This window comes from Salmo salar, chromosome 25 (genome assembly GCF_965601325.2).
Source record: "Salmo salar chromosome 25, fSalSal1, whole genome shotgun sequence".
In the NCBI taxonomy this organism is placed as follows: domain Eukaryota; kingdom Metazoa; phylum Chordata; class Actinopteri; order Salmoniformes; family Salmonidae; genus Salmo; species Salmo salar.
In genome coordinates this window covers 2,170,573-2,187,375 of record NC_138315.1, presented here as the reverse complement: position 1 = coordinate 2,187,375, position 16,803 = coordinate 2,170,573, and the positions used below count along the sequence as shown (strand labels likewise).

The 16,803-nt window shown below is 39.5% G+C and overlaps 1 protein-coding gene across 6 annotated transcripts in view; it reads left to right on the top strand.

Moving 5' to 3' along the window:
- Positions 1-15,475, top strand: part of LOC106586049 (dachshund homolog 1) — a 290,058-nt gene extending 274,583 nt beyond the window's left edge. For all 6 annotated transcript variants that reach the window (XM_045707806.2, XM_014172867.3, XM_014172869.3 and 3 more), the window contains 4 exons: positions 4,191-4,338; positions 5,078-5,221; positions 5,753-5,821; positions 13,652-15,475. In XM_045707806.2, the coding sequence (XP_045563762.1) occupies positions 4,191-4,338; positions 5,078-5,221; positions 5,753-5,821; positions 13,652-13,689 (399 nt within the window). In that variant the 3' untranslated portion in view covers positions 13,690-15,475. The remainder of the gene's footprint in view (positions 1-4,190; positions 4,339-5,077; positions 5,222-5,752; positions 5,822-13,651) is intronic.
- The last annotated feature ends 1,328 nt before the right edge of the window (positions 15,476-16,803 follow it).

The following is a 16,803-nucleotide window of genomic DNA, read 5'->3' as shown; positions in this document are numbered from 1 at the left end:
CAGTCAGGCTACCTCTGGCGAGCACATGGAGGGCTGTGCGGCCCACCAAAGAAATGCCACCCCACACCATGACTGACCCACCGCCAAACCGGTAATGCTGGAGGATGTTGCAGGCAGCAGAACATTCTCCACGGCGTCTCCAGACTCTGTCACGTCTGTCACATGTGCTCAGTGTGAACCTGCTTTCATCTGTGAAGAGCACAGGGCGCCAGTGGCAAATTTGCCAATCTTGGTGTTCTCTGGCAAATGCCAAACGTCCTGCACGGTGTTGGGCTGTAAGCACAACCCCCACCTGTGGACGTCGGGCCCTCATACCACCCTCATGGAGTCTGTTTCTGACCGTTTGAGCAGACACATGCACATTTGTGGCCTGCTGGAGGTCATTTTGCAGGGCTCTGGCAGTGCTTCTCCTGCTCCTCCTTGCACAAAGGCGGAGGTAGCGGTCCTGCTGCTGGGTTGTTGCCCTCCTACGGCCTCCTTCACGTCTCCTGATGTACTGGCCTGTCTCCTGGTAGCGCCTCCATGCTCTGGACACTACGCTGACAGACACAGCAAACCTTCTTGTCACAGCTCGCATTGATGTGCCATCCTGGATGAGCTGCACTACCTGAGCCACTAGAGTGAAAGCACCACCAGCATTCAAAAGTGACCAAAACATCAGCCAGGAAGCATAGGAACTGAGAAGTGGTCTGTGGTCCCCACCTGCAGAACCACTCCTTTATTGAGGGTGTCTTGCTAATTGCCTATAATTTCCACCTGTTGTCTATTCCATTTGCACAACAGCATGTGAAATGTATTGTCAATCAGTGTTGCTTCCTAAGTGGACAGTTTGATTTCACAGAAGTGTGATTGACTTGGAGTTACATTGTGTTGTTTAAGTGTTCCCTTTATTTTTTTGAGCAGTGTAAATCAGCATAGCTAACTAGCTAAAATGAAGTTAGCTAGCTGGAGAAATTGAATTCTCTTGGCTAGCTATATGTATGTAAAGTTACTGTTAGCTAGCTAGCAAACATTATGTTAGCCTCTCATTTGAGTTACCCTGCACATAACGTTCCTGTAGCTTTCATTTTCAAAATAGATTTACTTACTTGAATAGGTTCTCCCACTGCCGGTTTTCTGGGTCCTTAGAGAAACAAAATAATTGGCAATCTTACAGAAGTTCCCAGTGATAGCAAAACACAGCCAGCCATGTGGACGATTGGATGACTTCCACCAGACTGATTGGTCATCCAACATGGCACCTGGTGTGGTTGCTAGGTGGTTGGTTTGTGACGCAACTGCAAGCCCTCTATAGTAAGCTGTGTTATGAAAGGAGACGATGCTCATCACAGGGATACAACTGAGTCCTTTGTGAAATGGTGTGAGGGCAATTACTTGAACCTGAATGTACTGAAGACCAATGAGCTAGTGGTAGGTTTAAGAAAAAAATAAAGACGTTTTTAATAACATTTCTATTAATGGTGATGAGAATGGAAGTGTTGACTCTTGTGTGTAATAGTAGACAACAAACTTAACTGGAAGGAGAACTCTCAGTGTTTACAAAAAATACAAATCCAGACTACTTTTAAAGGAAGCTTAGATATTTTTATGTATGTTACAAAAGGCTTTGCATGTTCTATAGCAGCGTCCTGGTGAGTGTAGTGACCTATGCTATTGTGTGCTGGAAAGGGAATTCAGCTAAGGAGGACTTACACAAGCTTGAGTAAATAATCAAGAAAGCCAGTGCTACAATTGGCTGCAGCCTGGAATCAATGCAGGACATGTTCATAAAAAGGCTGCAAGGAAAAACACACATGGACAATGACACCCACCCACTCCACAGCACTCTAATGCAACACAGGAGCAGCTTCAGTAGCAGGTTCATACTGCCCAGAAGTTCCACAGAGAGGTTTAGACGGTCATTTTTACCCACCGCCATGAGGCTTTTTAACGAGTGTAATTGATCAACGTTTTTTATGAGGTCTTCCTATTTAACAATGTATAACAATGTATTTGTTGTTGTTTATCATGTTGGTCATTGTTGTGTGTCCTGTTCCTGTAAATCATTGATGATGTATGCTGTGATAAAACAATTTCCCAAATTGGGATTAAAAAAGTAGTACTCTACTCAAAACACACTATGCTTTATTACGGGCGATAGGTATGGGCAATCACTGCATTCTGTGTCTGAAAGTAGGCTGGTCCTCTCTGAAGTCTCGTAGATTTAGGTTTACATTTGACAATTTAGTCATTTAGAGGACGCTCTTATCCGGAGTGACTTACAGTTAGTGGATTCATCTTAAGATAGCTAGGTCGCAAAACCACATATCACAGTCATAGTAAGTACATTTTTCCTCAATGAAGTGGCTTTCAGCAAAGTCAGATTGATGCATTGCACTCTTTTTGTTTATAAAGCCCTCCTGCATAAACTTCCATCTTACCATACTTCATTGTTAATTTATAGACGTTTGAAATACCACACCCGGTCTTAGGGGTGGCTAACTCTGGAGATCCCTGCTTTTAGTTTTTTTGCACCTTGCTTGTGGAATGGTCTCCAAGGCTCTCTAAAGTTGGATGAATTGGTGCCTTTAGGGCAATTCAAAAGGCTGATTGAGGACCTTTTTACTGAAAAACGTGATTGTTTTCTATGATTGTGTTTTTTTGTATTGCTGTGGATATTGATGTGGATATTGATGTGTATAGTGAGGTGTGTGGTGTAAATTAATCAGTGGCAGTCGGTGCTGTTTAAGATTAGGGAGAACGATTGTATTTTTTATGAGCATGGCCTTATTTCTATTACAGCATATTGGATGACTGTCATTCATATTCCATTCACCTAGCTCAATGTAACATCGATACTTGACGATACTCAAATTTTCCCTATACCCATCATGAGGTTGCTACAACCTAGCCTACAAGTTAAAGTTTATAACGTAGGTGTACAGGTCGAGAGACACATAGGAGTAATCAAGGTGACACATTCAATAATGTAATCATTAGTCTAAACAGTTCCGTTTTGCAAGTTCACTTTCATAGCAGCCACATACAGCATCATCACTGTAGTCGTTGTATAATTTATTCTCACATCTACGCGCTTTCCTGCTCTCACTTTTTTCCGTTCGCTTGAGGACTTCAGTGCACAACACAATAGCTGTCTGTGACCAGGCACAAAAGCCTCTCCTAGCCAAACCTTAATACCATAACCGCTAACTGCTACACAGCCTACATCGTTGTCACCATATTAACATTATAGTCAACAAACTAGAACTAATGCATTAGTAAACCCACAATCCATGTGTACAATTACGCAGTACAGTGTACAGCAAGCTGTTTAACAGTTAGACTGGCAGGCTTGTCTTGACTTGGAAGAGTTGCAGAGTTGGATAGCCTTAGCCAGCTAGCTAACATGAATAGCATTCTTCTCTGTTTTGAGTCAGGTAGTTGAGTAACGTTAGGCTACATTTGCTGCATTAGCTAAGTAAGTGAAAGTTAAACTAAGAAGAATATTTTTTTTTAAACTAAGATTAAACTAGCTCTCGCACTCTCTCTCTGTTGCTTCTCCTTAATTTTTGAAGATATGTATTTGTTCAAAACTGTTTAACCTATTGATTTCTCTTTGAGTCAACTACTCACAACACTCGATGCACTGCAGTGCTAGCTAGCTTTACCTTATGCTTTCAGTCATAGATTAATTATCTGATCCTTTGATTGGGTGGACATGTTAGTTCATACAGCAAGAGCTCTGATAGGTTGGAAGAAGTCCTCCAGAAGTCATCATAATTACTGTGTAAGTTTATTGAGGGGGTGAGAACCATGAACCTCCTAGGTTTTTCATTGTCAATGTACCCAGAGGAGGACAGAAAATAGCTTTGCTACCTTAGAGGGTGTTGTTGAGGCTAATGTATACCATTGCTAAACAGTGTGTTTTAATCTGTTTTTTGGTTATGTGAATATATTTAGTATAGTTTTATTTTAAAAGGATAACTTTTTTTAGGGTTTCACTATTTAAAATTGTGTGTGTGTTTGTGTGTGTGAGTGTGTGCATGTGTGTGTGTCGATGTTTGCGTGTGTGTATTTGTATTCGTACATATCTTTGTGTGTGTGTGTATGTGTGTGTGTGTACTTACATGTGTGTTTGTATCTGTGTTTGTGTTTGTGCAAATGTCTGTGTGTGTGTGTTTGTACTAACTGGTGTGTGTGTATGTTTGCAGGGCCTGCTGAAGGTTGCGATTGACAACGCACGGGCCCAAGAGAAGCAGGTGCAGCTGGAGAAGACGGAGCTAAAGATGGAGCTGTTCAGGGAAAGAGAGCTCCGGGAGACCCTGGAGAAACAGCTCGCTATCGAACAGAAGAACAGAGGTACGGACTGAGAGAGGGTGCGTGTGTGTGTGTGTGTGTGTGTCTGTGTGTGTGTGTCTAGTTTGACAGAGGTATGCATGCTTCAAAGCTCATTAAAACACGTTAACACACACATCTAAATAATGAAAATGGTCGAACATACATAAGAAAACTGCTGTGTGTTTCTATGCAACCGCTTCCAATGAACCACTTAGTATTGTCCCCCACCACCGTGAGAGATCAGCTAATTATGGATACATATTGAATTATCGAAATGAATGATTTATCATCATTCTAAACAAAAGTGACACAAATAACACTTAAGTTAACACACTTGTGTTATTTAAAGCGCTGCACAAGTTTAATAAAATACTCTATTATTTAATGAGCCAATTACATGAAACCATTTTCTAAGTCCCTTGAATTCAATATAGTTTGCTAAGAATTCAGGCAAAGTCTAATTTCCAACACGAGCCAGCCTAAGTGTTCTCAATCTCCCTTTGACATCAATTAATGATTTTGAGTGAACGTCCCATGTTAAAATTTTGGCTTAAATGTTACCTCAAACTCAGTTTCAACTCTGTTGTTTGCCACATGTTTCTGCCCTATAGTTTTGTCAAGTTTCTCTTGTCTTTTACCACAATGGCCACTTGCCAAGTCTTTGTAAATATCAATGTATTCCTAATTGACTTGCTTGGATAGAAAAAGGTTAAATTAAAGTAATTTGATACATTTGTCCTTTTCTATCTTTTCCCCGCAGCAATAATCCAGAAGCGCTTGAAGAAGGAGAAGAAGGCAAAGAGGAAACTTCAGGAGGCTCTGGAGTACGAGTCCAAGAGGAGGGAGCAGGCCGAGCAGTCCCTCAAACAGCCCTCACCCTCAGAAGGCCTGCGCTCACTCAATGGTTAGTTGTGTTTTTAATTAAATGTTTATGTTACACTCTACTTAAAAATGTATCAATCTTTATTTAAAGTGCATTTAAAATCGCAACACACTTTACAGTGAAACAAAAAGGAATGGAGATAAAATAAACAGACAGCAGCAATAAAGTAAAAATAGTGTCTAAAATAAAACAAACAAAAAAAGTGAATGTATCCATATGTTTTTTGTATGTATTTCACTGTTTGCAGCAAATACATTTGCTACTTGGGGATCAGCCTTAGCTAAAGACAAAATAGATTGCAGTTACATTCAATCCCAGTGTTGTGGTAACAACTCACATAGTGTTATTGAGTTATTGTCTTTACATTTTGTAAGTAAGAGTAAGCTAAATCATGATGCAGCAGGGAATCTAACTGTTGAATCATGTAACGTGTTATTTTATCAATTGTTTTTCACTTATAGCCAATTGAGTTTTTCAATGAAAACTTTTGTGTGGCTGCTCCATTTGAAGGATGTTTAACAGCAGTTCTGTTATATCTCTCTGCTCTCCCAGACTCACTGACCCCAGAGACGGAGAGTGACCGCAGCGCTGGAAGAACAGATGCTGAGAGGACAATACAAGGTACATGAACCTGAGGAGAAGATAAATCTCTCTTGCTCACTCTCTCTCTCTTCCTGTTTCACTCCCTCTCTTTCACTCTCTCTCTCACTTTCACCCTCTCTCGCCATTATCTCACTTCATCTCTCTATTTATCATTCTTCCTCTGTCTGTCCATCTGTTTGTCTGTCTGTACCCCCCCCCCCGCCTCGCACCTTCTCTATTTGAGCATTAGTGTAACTAACAGCTTGCCATCTGGGGCACAGCACTGGGTCAATATTGCATGGCCTTCACCAGACATAATATTAGTATGTTATTATAGGTAGGGAAGTATGGCACTCACATATGCCATGAACAGTTTGGATTGACTGTTTAGATTTTAACAAGCAGCAAGGTTTTTGCGTTTTAACACTGGTAATGATACATGATGTGTGTGTGTGTGTGTGTGTGTGTGTGTGTGTGTGTGTGTGTGTGTGTGTGTGTGTGTGTGTGTGTGTGTGTGTGTGTGTGTGTGTGTGTGTGTGTGTGTGTGTGTGTGTGTGTGTGTGTGTGTGTTTTTACCTTTATTTAAGCAGGGAGTCATGCTGACCCCACGGTCTCTTTCGCAGATGAGCCCTGCATGAATACATAAATAATAATAAATACATATTTACATACACATAATTTACACAATACATGAAAAGGAAATACAAAAAATACATCTATCTACGAGACCTCAAGGAGGGAAAGCCTACTTTCTGATACAAATTGTGTAATGAACCTATCACCCGTAATAAACCTCAATGTGCTATGATAAACTGTTTCCAATGCCTACAATACAGTGGCAGCTGCATTCATATCGACCAGAGGTTCCCAAACATTTTATAGTCCCGTACCCCTTCAAACATTCAACCTCCAGCTATGTACCCCCTCTAGAACCAGGGTTAGCGCACTGTCAAATATTGTTTTTTGCCTTCATTGTAAGCCTGCCACACACACACACTATACGATACATTTATTAAACATAAGAATTTGTGTGAGTTTTTGTCACAAGCCGGCTCGTGGGACATGACAAAGAGCTCCTATAGGTCCAGGGCACAAATAATAATATAATAATAATCAATAATTTTGCTCTTAATTTAGCCATCTTACATATAAAACCTTATTTGTTATTGTGAATAACTCACCACAGGTTAATGAGAAGGGTGTGCTTGAAAAGATACACACAACTCTGCAATGTTGGGTTGTATTGGAGAGAGTCTCAGTCTTAAATAATTTTTCACACACAGTCTGTGCCTGTATTTAGTTTTCATGCTAGTGAGGGCCGAGAATCCACTCTCACATAGGTACGTGGTTGCAAAGGGCATCAGTGTCTTAACAGCGTGATTTGCCAAGGCAAGAAACTCAGAGCGCAGCCCTATCCAGAAATCGGGCAGTGACTTCTGATTAAAATAGAATTTTCACAGATTTGCTTGTTGCAATTTCGATGAAGCTCTCTTGTTCAGATATCGGTAAGTGGACTAGAAGCAGGGCATGAAAGGGATAACAAATCCAGTTGTTTGTGTCGTCCGTTTCGGGAAAGTACCTGCGTAATTGCGCACCCAGCTCACTCAGGTGCTTCGCTATATCACATTTTACATTGTCCCGTAAGCTTGAGTTCATTTGCACACAAAAAATAATACAATGATGGAAAGACCTGTATGTTGTCCTTGTTAATGCAGACAGAAAAGAGCTCCAACTTCTTAATCATAGCCTCAATTTTGTCCCGCACATTGGATATAGTTGCTGAGAGTCCCTTTAATCCTAGATTCAGATCATTCAGGTGAGAAAAAACATCACCCAGATAGGCCAGTCATGTGAGAAACTCATCATTATGCAAGCGGTCAGCCAAGTAAAAATGATGGCAGGTAAAGTAAAGACAACTTTAAGCTTGTCTCTCAATTAAAAAAAAAACGTGTCAATACTTTGCCCCTTGATAACCAGCGCACTTCTGTACGTTGTAAAAGCGTTACATGGTCGCTGCCCATATATCATTGCATAATGCAGAAAATACACAAGAGTTACATTTAAGCAGACACTCTTATCCAGAGCGATTTAGTGAATGCATACATTTCATACATTTAATTTCATGCATTTTTTTTTTTTTACTGGCCCCCCGTGGGAATCGAACCCACAACCCTGGCGTTGCACACACCATGCTCTACCAACTGAGCCACAGGGAAGCTTGCTTTAACTAAGTTAACCATTTTCACTGAAGTGTCCAAAACGTCTTTCAAGCTGTCAGGCATTCCCTTGGCAGCAAGAGCCTCTCGGTGGATGCTGCAGTGTACCCAAGTGGCATCGGGAGCAACTGCTTGCACGCGCGTTACCACCCCACTATGTCTCCCTGTCATGGCTTTTGCGCCATTAGTACAGATACCAACACATCTTGACCATCAAAGTCCATTTGATGTCACAAAGCTGTCCAGTGCTTTAAAAATATATTCTCCTGTGGTCCTGGTTTCCAGTGGTTTGCAGAAGAGGATGTCTTCCTTAATTGACCCCCCATAAACGTAACGGACATATACCAGGATCTGTGCCAGGCCCGCCACGTCTGTTGACTCATCCAGCTGTAACGCATATAATTCACTGGCTTGTATGAGAAGCAGTAATTGTTTTAAATCATCTCCTGACATGTCACTGATGCGTTGTGAAACAGTGTTGTTTGATGAAGTCATTGTCTGTATAGTTTTTTGGCCTTTTCCCCCAGCATTGTCCCAGCCATATCTGCGGCAGCAGGAAGAATTAAGTCCTCCACAATAGTATGTGGCTTGCCTGTCCTTGCCTTGCCTGTCCTAGCCACTCGGTAGCTCACCATATAAGATGCTTCTAGCCACTTCTTATTAATGTAACCTTTTGCTTTTATACATGTCTTACTACTCAAAAGTCGTCTTTATTCTCGCTCTAAAAACTCCCGTGGCTTATTTTTCAAATTGTCATGTTTTGTTTCTAAATGTCTACGCAAGAGTGAAGGTTTACCGTGAGAGAGTAACGGTTAATGTGATTGGATGTTAATTATTTGACCAGGCTACCTGTATTTGACATTGTGTTGTTATTTCGCTGAACACTAGATGGTTGAATTTTTTTTTAGGCAGTGAAACGAGGCTACTCATGCGAGGAAAAAAACCTCACCCAAATGTATAGCCCCGTTGGAAATGTACTGTTTGAAAATGTGAAGAATTAAAAAAATCTTAAAATCTATATACACTACCATTCAAAAAAATCAGTTTTCAGCTCTGCTAACATAATTGCAAAAGGGTTTTCTGATGATCAATTAGCCTTTTAAACTTGGATTACCTAACACAACGTGCCATTGGAACACCGGAGTGATGGTTGCTGATAATGGGCCTCTGTACGCATATGTAGATATTTCATTAAAAATCTGTCGTTTCCAGCTACAATAGTCATTTACAACATTAACAATGTCTACACTGTATTTCTGATAAATTTTATGTTATTTTAATGGACAAAAAAATTGCTTTTCTTTTAAAAACAAGGACATTTCTAAGTGACCCCAAACTTTTGAACAGTAGTGTATATATATATATATTTTTTTTTTAAATGTGAATCACATTTTTATTTGACGTACCCCCGACGGCATTGCACTTACCCCTGGGGGTACCCGTACCCCAGTTTGGGACTACCTGATATAGACGATATCGCCATAGTCAATTAGCGGAATGACTATTGACTGAAGCCTATTTGAATTCTTAATTTCTTAACTAACAGTATTAATTTTATGAACAGGCTTCACTGCCTGGATCTGAATGAATGTTACAGTAAACTAGGTTTAAAGTGCAATTAGAGGATTTATAATACTATATTGAAACTATCAGCACGCATAAGTCAATTTCAGTGACAGGTAGGTATGCGTGTCTGTGTACATGCACCCATGTGTGTACTGTAAGTGCATAGTGTATATGACTTGTTTGTTTACCACTTAAGATCCACTTTATTTTATGTATAAGCCCTGTAACAATATGTGCATTTGAATGGCTTGTTTGTTTGCCTTGTGGGGTCTCATGGAGGAAGGAGGGGGCGGTGATAACTTCTGAAGACTATCCAACGTCTGGAGCTGCATCCCAAATGGCACTGTATTCCCTATGTAGTGCACTACTTTTGACCATGGCCCATAGGGAATAGGGTACCATTTGGGATGCAGCCCCAGACGGTAGATAGTTTTCAGAAATGATCACCACCCCCTCCTTCCTCCATGAGAGGAAGTCTGTTCACCCAAGAACACGACACCTCTCACTTCTTCATTAGTTTCATAACGTCTTCCTCTAATAATCCCCAACAGCGTCTCCCCTCCCTTCCTTTCCTACTCCTCCCTATCATCACCGATTTTTCCCTGAGAGAGGTTTCAATTTCCCCTGGAAAATACAAAGATTACACAGTAAAACGCTATGAAATTTGAAAGATATTCATAGTTTTGTACCATAAGGAGGGAGGATTCTTTCATAATTAAATGTCATTCAGTCAGTGGAGAGATGTGAAAAGGGTTGCTGTCCAATAAAGGTAAACCATATGTCAACATTTCACCAAAAATATTTACTTCTGGATAGAGAACAGTTATAGTCCCCCATTTCATACTAAATTAGTATATCAAGTATCCTTAATTTGAAATTGGAACATTTTTGATTTACATTAAACAGCACTTTATCGTTTAATTGTTATACTGTATTAACTGGAGGCTTAACTTTTCTTTTTTATATTTCATTACCATTTTATTTGTATGTGATCAGAAACATAGCTTATTCATTGCAATGTAGCAACCATTACCATGGTACATTGTCATAGACACTAAAGATACATATTTTCTCTCCTGTTCAGATACAATTTGGACATATAGCAGATGCCTTTCTCACAGTTGAATAATATATAGTAATATGATAATGATAATATAATAATATATCATATGCTATGGTGTAGCTATGAAGTGTGTCATTTCTAGGGCTCATAATGTCAGTGATAATGGCCTTGAAGAATAGAATCAAGAGGAGGTTGAGTTAACACGGAACAATGTATGCTTTTGTTAAGTTGGATCGCCATTTGTCTGCCACCCATGTCTCCTCTGCTCTCCTCTGCTCCCAGCCTAGTATACAGTAATTACCCTCAAAGGCAAAACAATTATGTTGATAAATTACACAAGCAAAGAAGATGCGGATAAAAACACCCAACCCTATCACAAAAGCCAAGAGAAATGTATGTTGTATTTTCAGCTCACAACTCAGGCTACGGTGAGAAAGAGAGACCAACAATTACAAGAGCATCATTTTAGAGAACTAATTATTTCGATTTGTCTTTTGTCACACTTCTCTAATTCTGAGATATTAACACAATCTGTGTTCATTAATTGCTTTTGCAGTGTTTTTTAATTGGTTCCAAGAGGGAGCTCTGGCTTTTGTAGCAGCTAGCAGGCAGCCATGCTACTGGGACTGCAGCTCTCTCCTGGCTCTAACGCCATGGTGACGGAGTGCACGTAAATATCTTCCCCAGTATCTCCTCTCTGGTTCCCGCCTGCTTGCCCTTCGATGTGTTCAGCAAGTTTACATGACCCTGCGCCGAGACATAAAGTTATTTGTTGTGAGATTAAACATCCAAACAGTTAAAGTGAAATTCCTATTAAATGAATGAATGTCAGTGAAGCAAAAAATACCGTAATTAATGGATCCCTTAATTGTCTTCATAAAATATTTGCATGGGCATATTTTGCATCATTTACATGTATTCATACATTTTTCAAAGGAATTTTATGCTGAGAGAAGCAAAAAAAATATCTGTTTTATTTGGCATCTAATAAAATATTTATCCTCTTTAATGAACTTTTCATCTTGATTTGAATACAAAAAATGGCTTAAGTAAAAAGAAATTGAGGCTTTCTTTCATAAAACAACATGTCAAGATGTCACAGATTTTTCTCACTCAAAAATGTAAAGCAGTATGTTTCAACATTTTAAGTAATATTGCAAACTGGAGGCAGTGGAAGTTAATTAAAACAGAACGAACATAGAAGAAGTTCCACCAATTTATTTGCCCAAATTAAAAATGGTGTGTCAACAATTTCAGAGAGAACCTTGTGTCAAAAATGTAATTTCTTAATCCTTTCCTGAATGGAGACATTGTGATGGTTTGAACACTACAATACCTGATATGTTGCTTCACAACTTATCAAAAGTGATCATCAGCCACACTTTCACCTTCCCTTACCATATTGACTATCGTCCCTATGAACATCTGATCAGACAGACAGGCAGGCAGGCAGACTACAGACATTCACACAGACAGGCAGAGAGAGACTGACAGAGAAAGGTGATATACATGGCATCACATCCCGCCTGGCTTTGGCTGTGGTGGTGGTGGCACCGCCATGGAGGTGAATGATTTCATCCCCATCCACCCCTTCCAAACACCACCACCTTCCTCTATCCCTTTTATTTTTAGCCCTTTGCATTCACACTGTAGTTACTTTTACACAAAACTCTGCAATATTGCTTGAATAGAGGCAGCCAGAGTGCAATGCCTCAGAGACCCACAGCAGTGCCGGATAATTAGCCCCTGTGTTTGTCTCCCCCTCCCACATTCCCACAACAAGCCTTTGCTATTTTTCCATCCAGCTTTTGCACTGATGCATTGACGACAGAAGCCTGGGTGGTTAGGTGGTACATGGTGCAGTGATGGTTGCTGTCCTACCATAGGCGAGAACGTGTACTAATCAAAAATGCTAATAGAAAGGTTGTCATTGTATTGTACTGTATTTTTAGGATAGAAACAGAGGCTCTTCTGATTCATATATGGCTTAAAACATTGCCAGTGGGCCACGGGCCTTAAGAGGCCAAATGTTAAATGGTTTAATAGTGAGATTACAGAAGATCAATAAATGTGAATGAAGTGTTTGTGATAGTAATCAGCTATGGGCACAGTATGTCACGAGATCTCTGTAAATCTCTCGAAAGCCGCTAACAAACGTACCGTTTCTACCCCGATGTCTCTCTGTATCTCGGGTCTGACATTGTGTCAAGCAGCAACACATCACTCTCCTCAAGCTGTCGCCGCTTAGTCTTTTGGTGTGCTTTTCCCATTAAATTGAATTATTTAGGTCCACTGCAAAAGAGAGGAAAGGGCTGCTTAAAGCACAGTAATACTGGGGTAATAAAACATCATGCTCCTGAGCTGCGCATAACAGATGCTTTTACCAGCCCTGCTTCGGAGGCAGCGCTGCTCGCTTGGGCATACCACTAAGACATAAGTGTTCTTTGAAAATGGACAAAGCTCGTTAGGTTGCAGGTGTCTGGAGATATCATTGAAGAAGAATGGGTCTGCCTTTTTCAATAAACACTCCTTCTGTACAGGAAGTGTCATTTGTAAAGCGCTTTACATCATAAGTGCAATGTTATGTTCAAACAAGCATGTCAGTTGAGATGTCTTAAAACACATGTGACTTGCAATTGTGCAGGCAGGCAGTGTTGAATATCAGGGTTCCTCATACAATTTGCCTTTGTCAATGATTAAATATGTAGATGGTTGTATTGGCCTGGTTTTACTTCCCTATTTTAATTAAGGAGACAGAGAAACACTGGCAAAAGGAGTCTCTTCAACTGCTATTGCTCGGTTCCGCAGCTTGTTCCAACAGGTCATGCAAATCATTTAAGTAACAATTGTAGACTTGACGTTGTAGGACAAACAATATTCATATCTGTTGTTAAATCTACAATTGTGAGCGGTGATACGCTCGAGTAACTTAACCTGTTAGGGACAAAGCAAGCATATATGAGTTGAGTCAGCATGGCCAGTACACTATTGCTAATCCTTGTCTCCTTTGTAATTTTTTTTCAGATGGAAGACTGTTCTTGAAAACCACAGTGATGTACTGATAAGAAGATGATGAGGAGAGCTAAAGGGGAAAACAATCCCATGAAGATACTCAAGAGCCCTTATCCAGGCAGATTTAGTAACAGAAACAAGTCTCGCTGCGTTTACTGTAGCAGTTCATTGGAAGTGTGTTTGGCAAAATGCCGGAGAAGGGTTGTGTCTGAATGTAGAATTAGAACACTTTTTCTTACAGATATCAACATAATATAGTAGCTAAAGCAGGTTTTGATGCAGTGAGGTGGGTTGTTTTCTAAGGATAAACACATTTCTAGCACAGTAAAAAATTACCAAGGGGTACACTGTTGGTAATATCTCAAATAAATTCACAGCACTGAAGATTTTTTATACTGTATTTCAACCAGCGAGAAAGCTTTGAACATGGTCAGACTCAGAGGTTTTGTTTTGTATTTCAAGTTTAATTCCAAAATATAAAGCTTGGAAAGAACCTGTGAAAAAAATATATAATTTATCCGTATGTTGATCAAAAGAGACAACTGAGATTTGATTTGAATGTTTTCTAAATTAGAAGAAAATACAATCAAGTTTCCTTTTTACTATTGTTGTATGTACCAGAACTGATGATAATGATAGGATAACTCACTCTATCAATATGGTATATGTATAAAGTTAAGAGGTGGTATTGGGTATGCAGTAGATCTATTAGGAAGACAATACCGACATTTATATGAATTTATAGTTTGTTTTTGTTTCATTTCTGAGCCATCATTCTTTCAAATACCTGCCATTTTGGTGAGAAAGCATGCAGGCATGTAAATGTTTGTCCTGGAATTATGATATTTAAATCCTATATTGTGCTGAACAAATACATAGGGTTGATTCACTTTAGCCCAACTGATTTCGAAAATGTACACCTCAAACATTTTGCTTTCCAATAATAACTTTTGCTGTCAATAGTAACCCTTTGCAACAGGTAATACTGTTTTTTATTTGAACACTTTTTTAAAGATAGTTTCCCAGACTCCTTTGTTCCTAATATGTGGCAATTAACTTGTTACGTGGACTGTTGGTAATCGCATATTATCACTTGGTAACGAATCTCCTTTTTCAAGACAATTTATTCAGAAGTCACATACAGATATATAGGATCTTAATTTGACCAGTTTCCCACAGCAGGAAAATAATCCTGCAGATATTGGAAATGTGAATTATTGTGTGGATTATAATGAATTGACATTTTTGTATGGGGTTGATACATTTTTTGTTTGTGCAAATCCAACATTTTCAAGTTTTAAACTATTTCATGACATGCAGGACATTTCCTGCAACAACAGGGTGATCAAATTAAGATCCTACATGTGTACAGACAATGGACCAGACAGAATGACTATCGGAAACAATTAACCGACCCTCTCCGTTGTAGAATATTGGTTTGAAAACTCAAGCAAAGTTCCCTCACAAAATCAGTGATGTACAGTATGTTAATGCCATCATGATGCAGCAAAAAACAGACATTTTACTTTATGGAGAGATGTGCTTCATTTGTATTCAAACTGAAGGTTGAATAGTTTTGCACATCAGGTGAGTCAACTCTTATGCAGTATGTATAAGTTAATTCCCGAGACAGGAGCTGATTTCTGTCATGTACTGTAACAGGAACAGGCTATGTGTTTGAAAAAATGTAAGGAATGTGTCTGTCCCATATTCACACTTTATTTTACTTTGAAAGTTTGTTGCAGTTTATTGTTGACCTGTCGCTAATACCTTACATATAGCTACACATAGCACACTTCATTGTACTTCAACTTTAAATAAACTTCAAATGTTGATGATAACCAATGTGAGTTAATTTCATTAATTGTGTTGCTCAAAGACTGGGCCTGATTCAATTTAACCTGCACAGTAGATACCACACCATTTTACTTTTCATTTGTACAAAACCAAAATACAGGCAGAACCTGCACCAAGACAGAAGAAGTAGATTTGTTGATAGCGTCACAATATTTCTCTGCGTGGACTATTAATATTGTAGTGACCTTAACCCAACACCTAGCGGACCTCTTGGCATAATGGTTAAGGTGTTGTATTGGCAGTCGCTGAACCCGGGTTTAAGATCCAGTCGGGGCTACCGTCCACCTAAATTTGCTACACTGGTGTCACAAGTGAAATGGTGTAGTGAGGCCATTCGAGAGGTGTGTACACATGAGGGACATGATATAGAGAAGTGTGGGGACACTCTCTCTCAAGGGAAGGTCGTAATGTAGCAACCTTAACCCAACACCTAGCAACTTCACACAGGTTCGGACCTCTCGGCGCAACGGTTAAGGTGTCGGCTTGACAATCACTGGACCCGGGTTCGACTAGCTACGAAATTATACACCTTTCAAAAGGTGCAGAATTATGGGAAATTTCTCTACTTTTAAGCATATTTCCCCAAACAATTTAATATACAACAAATCAAATAGAATCCCTGATCAAAACCAAAATGGAAAATAAGCAAAGTGTGTCAGATTCATTAATCAGTATCATCACAATCCAATTCCATGTATTAAATTAAAAGGCTAGTCTGCTCATAGGTTTGTACAGACTTTTCATCGGCAAGCAGGAACATAATCCCCAATAGAAATAAGGAAAGGTGAATACAGTGGAGGAACACAAATGATATGAACATATAGGCTTCAACCCACACCAAAGCAAAGCTCTGTAATGGAAGGTTACAATGTTGGAGATGATGACTTAGGAGTAACCCAAAGTTCGTTAGAAGTAGGAGTAACCCAATTCCATTCTCTGAATCTTTGCATGTCCACAATGTTGGAAAAAACTAATTTAAATGTGCCTGTCCCGGATGCGGCTGGAATAGAGCCCTAGAACGTTCCCTATATTGTACATGATTGACTACTGATAATCTATTTACAATTTTGTGCTGTAGTATTTACTGATTGCCAGAAACATTTGCAACTTCTTGTCTTCTGATGAAAACATCTTGATGTTTTGTGAACAAAACACTTTAAAGTGAATTTTGAATTCATTGATGACAATTACATTTAAAGTTTTGTAAAAGTGGGTCTAAGATATCCAATCCAGGTACAAAGACAAGAAAATGTCAAGGAAAGAGACTTTTCCATTGAGCAACTGAAGCAAGCACAGATTTTTGTTTG